This window comes from Epinephelus fuscoguttatus, linkage group LG7, assembly GCF_011397635.1.
Source record: "Epinephelus fuscoguttatus linkage group LG7, E.fuscoguttatus.final_Chr_v1".
Classification (NCBI taxonomy): domain Eukaryota; kingdom Metazoa; phylum Chordata; class Actinopteri; order Perciformes; family Serranidae; genus Epinephelus; species Epinephelus fuscoguttatus.
Window position 1 is genome coordinate 9,246,716 of NC_064758.1, and position 14,512 is coordinate 9,261,227.

At 40.8% G+C, this 14,512-nt stretch overlaps 1 protein-coding gene across 1 annotated transcript; it reads left to right on the top strand.

Moving 5' to 3' along the window:
• The first annotated feature begins 6,767 nt into the window (after nucleotides 1-6,767).
• Nucleotides 6,768-14,135, top strand: szrd1 (SUZ RNA binding domain containing 1). Its single transcript, XM_049580464.1, has 4 exons — nucleotides 6,768-7,032; nucleotides 8,351-8,400; nucleotides 8,906-9,175; nucleotides 11,941-14,135. Exons 1-4 carry the CDS (start codon nucleotides 6,985-6,987, stop codon nucleotides 12,050-12,052), a joined length of 480 nt encoding a protein of 159 aa, XP_049436421.1. The 5' UTR covers nucleotides 6,768-6,984; the 3' UTR covers nucleotides 12,053-14,135.
• The last annotated feature ends 377 nt before the right edge of the window (nucleotides 14,136-14,512 follow it).

Consider the following 14,512-nt stretch of genomic DNA (forward strand, 5'->3'; position numbering starts at 1 on the left):
TGTTTCAGTCTGGGAGGCAGAAATTGTCTCCACATTTAAGACTAGACTTAAGACTTTCCTCTTTGATAAAGCTTATAGTTAGGGCTGGCTCAGGCTTGCCCTGTACCAGCCCCTAGTTAGGCTGTTTTAGGCCTAGTCTGCCGGGGGACCATCCTATAATACACCAGGCACCTTCTCTCCTTCTCTCTCTCTCTCTCTCTCTCTCTCTCTCTCTCTCCTTTGCTAACACTCATGTCCTGTTACTGCATCTCACTAACTCGGCTCTACTGCATGTCCCTAACTCGGCTTCTTCTCCGGAGCCTTTGTGCTCCACTGTCTCTCAGATTAACTTCTATCACAGCAGTGCCTGGATAGTGTGACGTGTGTGGTTGTGCTGCTGCCGTGGTCCTGCCAGATGCCTCCTGCTGCTGCTGTTATCATTAGCCATACTTCTACTGTCATTATACACATGTGATTATTGTCACATATATATACTATATTAATATATATCTACAGCATATTGTACCACAATAGTTGTAATTATTATTGTAATATTATTACTTAAAGTTATTGTAAGCTACTGTCATTACTGTCTGTCCTGCATCTCTCTCTCTCTCTTTCTGTCTCATTGTGTCATACAAATTACTGTTAATTTATTATGTTGATCTGTTCTGTACGACATCTATTGCACGTCTCTCTGTCCTGGAGGAGGGGAGTTTTCCTTTTCCGCTGTGAGGGTCCAAAGGACAGAGGGATGTCCTCTGCTGTAAAGCTGTCTGAGGCAAATTGTTATTTGTGATATTGGGCTTTATAAATAAAATTGATTGATTGAATTGATTTCCAAACTGAATAGGGTAATGATACAAAACGAGGCGCAACATGTTTATCATCTGCAACAGAGCCAAAAAGAAAATGTTTGAAACAACATAGTGATATTATGTTTAACTTAAAAAAAAAAGTACTTTACTTGGCAGTCCACTATCTGCACACAGGATGTGTAGAAACCGGACACTAACTAACCACACAGAACTTAAGTGCTGCTTTATCACTGAGAAAGAGTCGTATAAAGGAAGCCAGAGTATGAACAATGGATTTATGACAGGCTGAACTCAGTGAACACATGAACTATGACCATGGTCTGAAGCCAATCACGAAGCACAGCTCTCTCAGTCATGGCTTTAAAAGTGCTGGAAAACAGAGCTCTTTAGACGGGTGAAGTGTTTCAGACTCATGCAGGTGAGCACAGATTACTTTTATTTGAATGTGGAGATATAAAGTGAGCTCTGCTTTGGGCGACAGTTATCAAATCAATGCTTATGAGTCTGATTATTTCAGTCATGTGGTCTGATTTAGCTCTAGGGCTGATTAAACAGTGACTAACATGATTTATATGCACCTTAACTAAGTTTAAATGTCATATTTTATATGTAATACCATAAAACCATATTTAAGTCAACATTTGTCAGTGTTTACTGTAGTCAAGTTTATGTGTCCAGGCTAAGCAGTGAGTGAACAGTGATTACCGGCAGAAGATAAACCTCTGAGCGGAGAAGAAACCTCCCACATGGACTCCAACACTGCCGGTGCCGTACAGTACGATCGCTGGAACGAGGACAACATTAACATGAACGTAGAGGCATCACAGTCAACTGCCATGAGGTGAGACTCAATAATGGTGCTGGACATAAAGACGCAAAGATCAAATGTAAAGTTTTCATACTGTTGAGAATTTTCTGATGCTGTACACTTGTGTATGTGTTTGATGGGGTTAAAAAAAAGGTGAGTCTCAAATCATAAAATATAAAGTTAACTTTTAAAATGTGACACCAGTTGAATTCTGCAGTAGCTGTTAAGCTTTGTGAAGCCTTAATAATAAAAAATAAAGTGACAATGTGGTTAAACCAGATCATAAAACAATGTTTCCTGTTAACCAAATGCTGTTTGATCTGACTGCCTCCCTCTCTGTCACATTCACAGGCTGTACAACAGACTGTGTATTGGCACCACTGGAGTAGCTCTGAAAGCAGCGGGAGCTTTAGCTGCACTGGTGACTGTTTACATGATCGGATATGTGACAGGATACTATGTCCATAGGTGCTGATGTTTTAGCCCTGTCAGGAGAGAGAGGAGCTTTAAGATTCTGGATAATGAACAACTTTAAAAAGTTTTGTAAATAAAAATCACTGTGTCGTACTCATTATGTCTGTCCTGCCTCAGCCTATGTGCTCAGTTTCTGTTTCAGTATTTAAGTCATCAGAAGAGAAGTCTCTCTCTCTGTTGCTTTTCTTCACAAAGACTTGCATGATGTTAAAGCCTGCATCACCACGCTGCTGTCACTGGCTTCAGGATCACTGGCATGATTTTCTTTTTAACTGGAGGGCTCTCAGCTGCAGGGGTCAATGCTGCAGCTGGTTGAGCATCAAAAGTCTTTTTCATTTTGTTAATCTCCAAACAACAACTTTCTCTTTCAGTAACATTCAGCAACCAACATGGCATTCATCCTGCATGTAAAACTCATTATAGTTACTAGTTTATTTAACAGACGTATGATCAGACCAAAAGGCACTACATGAAACCTACATGTGCTGTATTGAACACACAGTGTCTGTAATGACTTTTCAAGTAGAATATCTTCTGCACAGGAGATGATGCATTTTAACAGCTTCAAAGAACTGGGTGTTCAGTATGGGCAACTACAACCCCTGCAGCTGAACAAAAAACAAAAGCACAACCAACAGAAACCCAAACTTTGACGTTCTGCTCAACTGTTCAGTAGGGAACATTTTGCACTCCAAAATGACGGCTCTGTGGTGAGGGATTTTCAAAGATAGGTGTAGTTTTTCAACATGTCATAGTTTCAGAGATTGTACTGAACATTTGTTTAAAAACGTGCTCTTCCAAATGTTTCATTTATCCATTAATGGTACATGTAGTAAAGCTAAGCTAATGTAATTAACGATTTGCTGCAAAAAAAAAAAGAGGCTAAAATACTAAATGGTAAAATAATAAAGTTCTAATTTTTATGACATATAAAAAAGGATGACTATTCATTGTTGTTAATGTTATATGTTTAATGTTATTACATCATATATTTGATGAAAAAGAAAATTATATCAGTATGATTTTTTACCATTTCATAGATGTTTTCAAAGTACTGTCATGGTCTAAATATGTAGAAACTATTACTGGTAATACTACTCATTCCATGTCAACAAATGTCTATACGTTGGTAGTATACTGTTATAATGCTTGTAATATGTGATATGGATTGTCATTTTTGTTATTTTTGCTGCAAGGAAATAAAAAAAATGCAAAGAAACAAATTCTCCATTGCTTTTTGTTGTTATATGGCTTGTGGCCTTCATCAGGGTCATCATACAACATGGTACAAAAAACACTGAGTAAGATTATTAATATGTTCCATTTGAACCACAAGACAATTTCCTTTCTCCATGCACCTTCAGTGCAGTGAAGCTGTTGCAGAAATCTCTACATCAGCAACTGGACACATTTCTTTAATGGGCAAAGGTGTGGTGTACGGTGCATGGTGGTGCAGTGGTTAGCACTGTTGCCTCACAGCAAGAGGGTTCTCCTGCTCCCTCCCAGTCCAACGACATGCAGGGTAGGTTAATTGTTGACTCTAAATTGCCCATAGATGTTAATATGAGTGTGAATGGTTGTCTGTTCACCTGTCCATGGGAAACCCCGCCTCTCACTCCACGTCAGCTGGGATAGGCTCCATGAATACGATAACCCCACGACCCTGAATAGGATAAGCAGTTACAGATAATGAATGGATGGATGGATGGAGTTACAGTCCTGGGGTTCACAGTTTTTCAAGTCTGAAACAGGTTATAGGATCCTCAGTTTTCCCAAAAAATACATTTCAAGGTTTATCTGAAGACAAAACGAGATAAAAGTCTGAGTTTAACAAATTAAGTGGATATCGTCCAAAGTTATAATCTTTTAGTGCCAAATCCCATCTTTCTGTTACTGTCCTTCCACTGCAGGTCAGTGCAATTGGTTGATCATATAAAGATTTATTTTTATACATATCATCCAGTATATGTATATACCAGGCACTACTACTGTAAAGCAGAAACATATTGGGCTACAATAAGACAGTGTGGCACATAAGAAAAGCTGACATGCATGTCAGGTGGTTTATTGAGTTCATTTCTAATTTGTCAGATCAGCTCCACCATATCTGCTCCAAATCACTACTACAGCATTTAATTTAGAAAATAAAATAGCCTCTCTTATCTGGGGGAAATGATTTTGATATTGAGGAAGCAAATGTAATTCCGGTGGTGATAAAACATTTCAATCCTACCGGTGCAGTTAGCCAATGTGCAAAGTCCAATAACAACAACATTTGCACTTTGCTGCTATCAACCAATCCTATTATCATTTATAATACATTCTTTCAATCAACCACCGAGGTGTTAAGAAATTTATAGATGTAACAGAGGGTCTGCTTATTTCATCAGATTATTAAGAACAGATTCATTTCACCACTGAGAAAGACAAATGTCTGTGCTGAAATTAAAATCTCTCTCTCTCTCTCTCTCTCTCTCTCTCTCTCTCACACACACACACACACACACACACACACACACACACACACAGTGGCTGTAGCTCACCAGGTAGAGTGAGTTATCCACTGATTGGAAAATAAGCATTTGATGTTCCAGTCCACACATCAAAGCATTCTTGGGCAAGATACTGCACTCTAAATGTGTGTGAGTGCCTGTGAATGGTGATGATGATGAGCAGGTGGCACCTTGTATGGAAACCTCGGCCACCAGTGTGTGTGTGTGTGTGTGTGTGTGTGTGTGTGTGTGTCTGTGTCTGTGTGTCTGTGTGTGTGTGAATGGGTGACATGCCATTGTGGCATGTAGTGTAAAGCACTTTGAGTGGCCTGAAGTCTAGAAAAGGTGCTATAGAAATGCAAGTCCATTTACCACTTACACACACACACACACACACACACACACACACACACACACACACACAGCCTGTATTATACTGTATATGTATTACAAATGATGTGCTATCATAATTTAAATTTTATTGTTTTTATGCTCTGATGACAAACAACCAAGAACTCCCACTGTTGTATTTGAACTAAATCTGACTGTAACATCAGCAGTGGTCCAACAAACCCACACTGCCCTCATGTGTCCAAATAGAAACAGTCATACAGCAGCTCTAAAAACTGAGGGAGTGCTTAATAAGACAATGTTTTCTTGGTGACAAGAACAGAACATGCCAGGTATAAGCTAGAATGTGACAAGTGAATCCAGCAGATTTTTAGCCTACCAGGAGCCATAAAATCATATGCTACTGTGTGGCACCCTGTCATATCACAGACATATTTAGTATTTTTGTCACTTAAAAAATATTAAAGATGATGCAATGAGTCTATGTCAGCTGCAATAGTCGAGAATTAGCCAACAGTGTTACACACACGCAAGCACACTCACATGTCCATTGTAGACAATATGGCACTAAGGAATTAGGCAGCAAAAGAACACACGAAAGCATGGCAGAGAAGTTAGACGATATTTTTAATGAAAAGTAAGGTTAAATTAACAATTTAATGAATTAATGACTGAACTGGTGAATGGATTCATTCATTCATTCATCTTCTAACCGCTTCATCCTCTTGAGGGTCGCGGGGGGGCTGGAGCCTATCCCAGCTGACATCGGGCGAGAGGCAGGGTACACCCTGGACAGGTCGCCAGACTATCGCAGGGCTGACACATAGAGACAAACAACCATTCACGCTCACATTCACACCTACGGACAATTTAGAGTTATCAATTAACCTAATCCCCAATCTGCATGTCTTTGGACTGTGGGAGGAAGCCGGAGTGCCCGGAGAGAACCCACGCTGACACGGGGAGAACATGCAAACTCCACACAGAAGGGCTCCCACGCCCGGGATTGAACCGGCAACCCTCTTGCTGTGAGGCGAGAGTGCTAACCACCACACCACCGTGCCGCCCATGAATGGATTTAACTGTTTAAAGAACACACAAACATGTTCCACTATTTGGCAACATATATTTTTCATAGCACTACAAAACAAGTGTAAAGGTAACATTTTAGGTAGTCTTCAGAGTTTTCGGTGGTCTTATTGGCAATCTATCAAAAATCCAAAATTCAGAGTTCACCATATGGCATGTAAAAAAATAATCACATTTACATAGAAGGTTTGGCTGAGAAACCAGTGGACAGGGCAACTGTCCTTCAACAACTATTTAAACTGTGCCAACAGCACAGTTTAACAAATCATTTTCCCTCCAGAGCACTGCTATTCTAATGTTTTTAACAAAACTTAACCTGTATAAAAGGTTCAGGGTTACTAATATCAAAATGAAATCATTTAATCAAGTTTAATTTTTTTTTTTAAATTTTCTATTAATCTTTATTTGTCATTATATCAGAATGTTATATGATAAAAGGTCTTAGCAGTAATGGAGTGAGTGTATTCATGCTGCAGTGAATTACTGTTACTGTTACTTATGAGCACTCATCATGTGAGATCTATCACACCAGAGTCTCTGCAATGTGAGTTACATACAAGTTAAGCAGACATGCAATTACACTACCATTTACTTCTAACAAAATATTTCCAGATAATCTCAATTGATAGATGACAGAATTGTTAAAATTTTAATGTTTCATGTCCTGCTCTGTTGCAATCACCATATTCACTTTCACATTTAGGGAGGGAGCAGCTCAGAACAGTTACTGGGTGAAACACAGTTCACATGCCTGCGCCTGTTCAGAGCAAACACTTAGGTTTGGTCTTTGTTTACTATGGCTGTACTGAAATGTAGTTAGCCACTTTTGGCCCGTTTCTGATCAGCTGTGTGAGGGGTTATCATGCGGTGGGGAAATCCGTCAGTGTGATGTCAAAGCCTGTGGACAGTCGAGAGGCGGGTCTGAAGGAGCCCAGGACGTCCAACTCCACAGCGTGTCTGAGCAAAATGAAACATGGATGAGGAGGTCGCTGAAAGTTGGGAGGAAGCTGCTGATAGTGGGGTAAATAATTAAAGTCCAAATGTACCTTCTTATGCTTAAGACGATTATCTTTTTGGGTAGATTCTTCATATTTACAGGGTTGCTTCTAGAAGTTCTCATAACGTTGTTCTACGTTAGCGACTCCCACGGGCCAACAATGTGGCTAAGCTAGCGTTAGCTTTGAGAAACTTGGCGAGCTAACGTCAAGGAGCTAGCTAGCGAGCGAGACAGGCTTAACATGGAGTTAGCCAACTAACTAGCCAAGTGACGTTGCTATTTCTAACAAAATTCTCATAAAATAACGTCAGTCTAACTAGCAGTGTCTGGCTAACGAATACAGTGATATGACGCGGGGTAAACTCACGAAATTAGAGTTCCTGGTGAAATGCTTAGGCTGTGGTTAGCTAATGCTAAGCTAACTGTTTATTGCATGGCTAACATGGAAAATGTGTTAATTGAATGATAGTTAAGGCTGCATGTTAGCAAATGTACACGGCTCGCACAAGACTGAAGACACTTCCTCGACCCACTCTCGTCTCATATTCCATTCGGTATAACGTTACGTTACATTTTGTAAAGCTAATAACTCTTATTAAACATTGATTGACGCTGTTCCCCGAAATAATGACTAACGTTAACCGACCTACTCTGTGGAAAACGACTAGCAGCGTTTAGATCAGTTCAAATTGTCGAAATGTTACTGTCAAAGTGAGCATAAGTAACTTTATAAGAGCGATTGCTGAACTTATTTTGGTCACTATTACAGTGTGGTTTATTTAGCACATTTTTAATAGAGCTTGCCTTTAATTCTATAATATCAGCTTGCCTTTCTAACTTAGTGATTTCCTGTAGTTGACAAGGCCGTCAAGGGGACACCAATTTCGGCCATGTTGTCAACTACTGGCCGGGGCAGGAGCTAGTTGTGTTGCCAAACTGGCAAGTTGGTAACATTTAGCTAAAATTAGCCACCGCCGCGGTAGTTTGGCAGACTATTGCTAGCTCGTGACGTCAAGAACGTGGCTCCGAGAAGTTGGTCAAAACGCCAGCAGCTTCTTTACATGTCTTCATGTGGGTAGTCGATGTAAAACTCAGCTCATCAAACCTTAAATTAACAGTTTTCGCTGGCAACATCAGCCGGCTAATGTTAGCGAGTTGAGTACTTTGTGTTATGACTTGTCAGCTGTCTAACACATGTATAAATAGCTTGTAACTGAACCCTGCTGTCCATCCACTCTCCGACTCGCTTAATACCTGCCGCACTTGTATTTCTGCCCCAAATCAATGGGACTATGTTGTTTGTTTACACAAATATATGTTTGCATTATTTTTTTCTCCACAGGAAATGGAAAAACGGTTAGAAGAGAAGCTAAGGATCAGCCAAAAAGAAAAGTAAGCCCTTAGAAGGAGAAGAGACGTGGTCCATATTTAAAACGTTTGCTTAAATTTACATTCAGACTATGTTTTTTTTCCCCATGTCTCTTGCTTATTTGTAAAAGTACATACCTGGACATAACCTAAACCTTTTTAATAATTATTAAGAGCCCCTCTGCAGCTCACTGTACAGGTGATTTACCAAGTGCCAGTTTATTTCTAGGGATGCACAAATTAGATCCACTCATGCTGTTACTCTTCATTCATTCATTTTTTAAGTGAGCTTTATTGTAGCGCAGATCCAAACAGTTGAGAAATTGTCTTGACAAGTTGTACTAAGTTTGTAACTTTATGTAGGGAAAACAAGAATCAGTAGTAAATATATTTGTATTTCTGTTAAGTCTTTTTGCTATGAATGTGTCATCTAAGCTTTTATCAGTGCTGCCTTTCTCACTTCATGGCCCCTTCCTGTCTGTCGTATCATTAATTTTGGGTTGACTGTGTCCTGCTGATCTGCTTCTAGAGAGTCCAGCAATATTTCCTCACGATCTCCACTGAGGACAACCATGGTGATACAGGATGACTCCCTACCAGCAGCCCCCACACCTCAGATACGCATTTTGAAGCGGCCTGCAAGTAACGGGTCACTGGGATCACAATTAAATCAGAACAGGCCTACGCCACAGGTCAAGTCTCTGGCCCAGCGTGAGGCAGAGTACGCCGAGGCCAGGAAGAGAATACTGGGCAGTGCCTGCCCAGAGGAGACGCCTCAGGACAAACCCAACACAGACAGGTAATAATACACAAATATTGACAGTTTAACAGTTTTAGTTACAGCCTGATAAGGCCTTGCTGAAGGGCACTTGCAACTGAGTGTTCAACATTGTGATGAAGACGGTATTTTACTTTTTGTGAGCAAAATAGAAATTAAAGAGAAATGCAGTAAATGAGTAGGTATTATTTTAGGGCTGCTCCATGCACCTTAATTCTAGTAATTAACATCTTTGGTTGTTGAGTATTGAAATGTGTTCATCATCAAAGCACAGTGCCATATTTTACTCTGATTACAAAACAGTGTTTTTCATTCACAACTTTATTTATCCTTTGTCTATACTACTTTTAGAGTACAGTCCTGAATTAGATGAGGGCAGGGTCCAAAACTAACTTTTACCAGGCTGGCTGGTAAGTGGTAAGTGAAATTTTTTACCAGCCAGGCAGATATTTTACCAGCCAACCAAATAAAAATTGCTTTTAAGTGCTGTAATTTGCTATTAGTATTATTTAGCATGTCATTTGGGTCTTGTATGCGATTCCCAATCAATATTTTAATAGTGTGCACTAATATTAGTAATAATGTATGCTAAAATATGAATAACTGTTTCAACAGTTAAGTGTAATATTTGGGTTAATAAATTCTGTAGCATTCTTACTACAGTACAAAAAGAATCTTTCATTAAGGAATTTTACATGAATCGCTGACTTCAGTCCCCTTTGGACAGTTGAGACATAAGATTTTAGCTCGACCAGACTGCAACAGCAGGGCCTGCCCTATACGTATAAACATGAATGTCTGACCAGTGGTGGACAAAGTATTCAACGACATGACTTGAGTTAAAGTGAAGATACTCTTGGTCAAATATTACTCCAATACAGGTGAAAGTTGTTCAGTCATTTTTTATTTTTTTTTTTACTTAAGTGAAACTGCACCAACTGATTAACATACAAGTGAAGAACAGTCCCTAAAGTGCAGTGAGGTTTGTGGATGGTTACCTGCCACAAAGAGAGAAATGTGAACGGCTCGTTTCTCCTCTGACACAACACATACCTGTGTGCTGGGCTGTTCAGGTACGTTTGGGCAGCGATCGCAGCTCACCGAAATTCTCGCGCGAGCCCGTTCACATTACGGCCGGGTTCCACCGGCTGCAAACGTAAGCGTCACGTCAGCGTAGCATCGCGGCGTATTCATTTGGGCTCCAGTGACTGCGTGGAAGCGACACATAGAGAAGCCAGCGGGGTTGTTTACCGTTTGCTGAGCCATGAAATGTTAAAGCATTTTCCACCTAAGTTATTACATATATCTGAGTTATCTACAAGTTTACTGTACTGTTTGTCATCTACTCGCTTCCAAATGTCCGCCATGGACATTTACACAATGTCACGGATAAACATGGGTAAATGCATGAAAAAAATCACCACACATCACCTCTGATAATGGTTTATTCATTTAAAAACACATTGTGCTCGTTTAGCACACTATTTCATATAGTTTTTATCTGCTGGAGGGTCGCGTAGGGGAGCGTAGAAGAGCAGCCTATAGAGAGTTGTCGCACCGCTCCCGTTGCCGGTGGAGCCGCTGTAATTGATTAACAGGGGGGCGAGCTGCTACGGGACTCGCGCTGCAGAAGTGTCGCGCGTCTGACGTGCCCGGTGGATCTCGGCCGTCAGACGCGCATTTCTCCACGCCGGTCGACAGCTGGTTCTGCTCCCAGCTGTTGTCTCCGTCACATTTGGGGCTGTTTTTCCATCATGGGTAACTACCCGGCTTGACACATTCGCTCGCGGCTCGCGCAGAAAATAGACCAGACGCCGAAACGATCACTGCAGGGCAGCTCTGCGGCCGGTGTGGATGACACAATCGGTTAACATGGGCGCCGAAAGGAAACTGGCTTCGCTTCGAGGCTATTCACAGCGCTTCCGCGGGCGGTGTGGCCCTGGCGTTACGTGACCAAAGATCGTCTCTGCCTGAAACACACATTACTCTGCCAGGAAATCAGCCGATACCAGCACCGTTCTACAGTAACAAAAAATGCATTGTTTGCTGGTAAAAAAAAAAGTAACTCGCCAGAGTGGCGAGTGGTCTTAAAAATTTACCAGCCAGAGACAAAATCTACCCGTAATTGGCGAGTGGCGAGTGTTAGTTTTGGACCCTGGATGGGGGGACAAAACATAACAAAATGAAAGTCAAGCCTTAAAGAAGACATTTAACAGTAGCAGCACAAGCTAACAGTCAGAACATTAACTAAGGCAGTGGCACTAAAAACAAAACTACTCCCAGCTGGAGTCTTGGCGACTTCACCTCCTGGAGTTACTTTTTGTTTCGTTTTATAGACTACAGCTTGGAGAAGCACATTGCTTTGACAGGAGGTGGAGCCTAACAGAATGCTTGCTACTCTCTTGTTTTTTACACTACATAAGTTAATTGACTGAATAAGAGGAAGTTCTTTTCATTTGTCTTCAGTGGGATTTTAATGGCGGTGAATTGTGCCAAAATTTTTTATTAAAAAAAAAACCAGAAGAATGAACAATAAGAAAAATAATAATAATAATTTTCAAGCTAATTCCCTAAAACCAAAAGGGAACACTAAAGTCATGCATGGATCCCGTAATAAGGATAGTTTAGGAGAAAGATTTCCATTGAAAACAAGCTGCTGAAACTTGCCCACTAGAAACAAGTTGTGATTCAAATAAACAAATAAACAAAAAATTTATGTGCAGCAGCTGGCACATGTCAAAAGGCTGCCGTCGCTAATTTATTCCCATTGCCTCTTATTCTCCCAGGGCAGGGCGCAATAACTCTACATTGCCTTCAGAGGACACCCGATCAAACAATCACACTGTCCGGCAGCCAGCCGGCCCAGACGGCACCCAAGGGTTCCGACAGCACAGATAAGTGGACCCTGGGGCCACCCAGCCATTGAGGGGAGAGAGATCAAGGGCCACCAGAGAGCAAAGACAGTACAGTGTTCTTAAAACTTCCTTCCTTCAGTTCCAGTATATCAGATGGGCTGTGAGTACAGCCGCACCTCTGCCCCACTCTTCCCACTAGCAGTTGCGTGGAACTGTCAGGGAGCGAGGAACTGCAGGTGGAAGTCAAATGGAAATATGCTCTCTTCTCTCCCCACTCAAGTCTGTTTGACACTGTGATTATGGACATCTTCTGGACTCACTGTGATGATCCCTTTAAAAGACGCCCTCACCTCCATCTCTCCTCCTCCAGTGCCCAGTGGCTCCGTCTCAAGATGCCGGCAGAAGCAAAGACTTAAAGTGAGAGGAGCCGTAGTGATGGGCCCTTAGCAAAATGAGATGAGCTGGTACTCGGGCAGCAGCTTCTCCCCAGCAATAATACCAGACATCACTTACACACCTTTTACATACATGTTTTTAATTTTCAGATGTTTGCTCACTAAATTTTTATCTTTTGTTTTCTTGCTTGTCTTTAGTCATCTATACTAGGGATGCTCTGGTATCTGCAGAGTGCTGATAATCATACTTCACATCATACATACACCACAAAGGACCTGTTCATTAAAACAGTATTTAGTACTGAGATTTTTTTAAATAAACCTAACAATATCTGCAGTTTTTATGGAATAGGAAGCGTTCACATTTTTTCACCTTTGTTTGATGGTTAAATAGTCTCTACGTCGTGTTTAGGTTTCTGCGTAAAGTTTAAACACAGACAGCTTGTGGTGGGCTGCAGGTTGTGGTGTCAGATGCCCCACAGTAAACTCACCATTAAAGCCGAGTATCAAACTGGTACTTGTCTGGTAACTGAGCTGTGAGCATTATCAGTACACCCCTACAATGTAAAATTGCCATTTGTTTTTAAAAACTGAGGATCATGAGTGTCAAGTTGTTTATCTGACAAGTTCTGTTTAAGGTTTGTCTTTTGTTTTTTAATTGAGCTTTTCAGCTGTCTTCCTTGGACCGTCACATTATTATTTCTATTTAAAGGCAAAGGCAAAAAAAAAGATATGAAAAGAAGATTGTGGATTCAAGTCTGTTTTTAAGTAGCTTTTCGGCCTTTTGTATGAGATGGCAGCGATGTCAGAGCAGTATTTTAATCGAAACGAACCAAAATCCCATTTTAAAATCAGCCTGTATATACATCAGTTAACTCAGATGTCATTATTTGAAGGCGGTGTTGGCAGCAACTCCAGGGAGGGTCAGATGGGAGGAATGAATTTACTGCCGTAGTTCACAAACCTCTCCATCATATAACCACCTCGTCAGCAGCGTGCTCGTTTCTTCATGTCCTTGACTGACGTACAGTACATAGGAACTCAGGTGCAAGTGAACGAGACTGAATGAATGAAATGAAGTAAGATTGTATTTTTCCAGTGGGTTCCATTGCTCAAAAAGCAAATGTCCGTAATAAAGCTTGGGTTGGCACTTTGTTAGAAACAGTGCTATTCAGTGAAATGTAACTGAACGATGTCCACATCCCAAGATGAATGAATGGCAGGGTTTCTTTTTGTTTTGTTTGTTGTTTTTGTCCGATTGTTGGCATCTTAATCACATCAGAAACGGTAACATTACCCCACGTGATTATTCAGTGACTGATGGTCCTCTGCTGAAATAGAAAATGGAGACACAGCTGTATGTAAACCAGAGATGTAGTGACTAGTTGTATGACCAGAACCATTGTGCCCAATAGATGTTCTTTATTTGTCCAAACAGAGAAGAGATCTCAATAAAGCCATATTCAGTGGTGCACATCATCAATAGAAATGTTCTTGTAATGGTCAAATTCAGCTTGTGCCTCCCGTATCACATGTTTGCTTCCTGGTTGTCGATTTTGTTACCGTAGTTCAAGAAACCGAATATATCCGAGGGAGTATTCACAATACTGGTAAGAGATTCTAGTTCAGGAAATAAAGCAGCAGAGCAGGAGACAGACGGGTGTAGCTGAGCTCTGAGTGAGAACACAAACTGCCTGTAAATACTGATTTAATAAAATGATTTGCAAGAAATGTCTTTGGTGACGCATGTCCATTTCTCTACTTTAAATTAGCAGGCTGGTGATTTTGTCCCAAGCCAATGTGTGTTTGAACTCAACTGGAACATTATTCAGTTTAACGTACTTCCAATTGACACTGATCCCACTGAGAGCTGTGGATAATTCAGAGTAACAAGTGCCAACTACAATATAACTGGAAAGACGTGTTGCTGTTGAAGATTTTAAATGTTATTCTTCAAAGCCTTGAGCATTGCAAATGAAACTCCATTCACCTCTGGTGTATTGGAAAGGAGGTGGAAATCTGAAAACCTGGATAAATCCAAACCTAAGCTGTATGTATGGTCAGATGTAAGAGTAAGTAGTTTGTAATCTGGCTAAACTAACCGGCTA

Bases quoted from the DNA above. Each gene is read 5' to 3' on its own strand.
- szrd1 (XM_049580464.1), top strand. From the start codon at position 6,985: ATGGATGAGGAGGTCGCTGAAAGTTGGGAGGAAGCTGCTGATAGTGGG. The intron at 8,401-8,905 runs GTAAGCCCTTAG...ATCTGCTTCTAG, and splicing joins AGGATCAGCCAAAAAGAAAA to AGAGTCCAGCAATATTTCCT. The intron at 9,176-11,940 runs GTAATAATACAC...TTATTCTCCCAG, and splicing joins GACAAACCCAACACAGACAG to GGCAGGGCGCAATAACTCTA.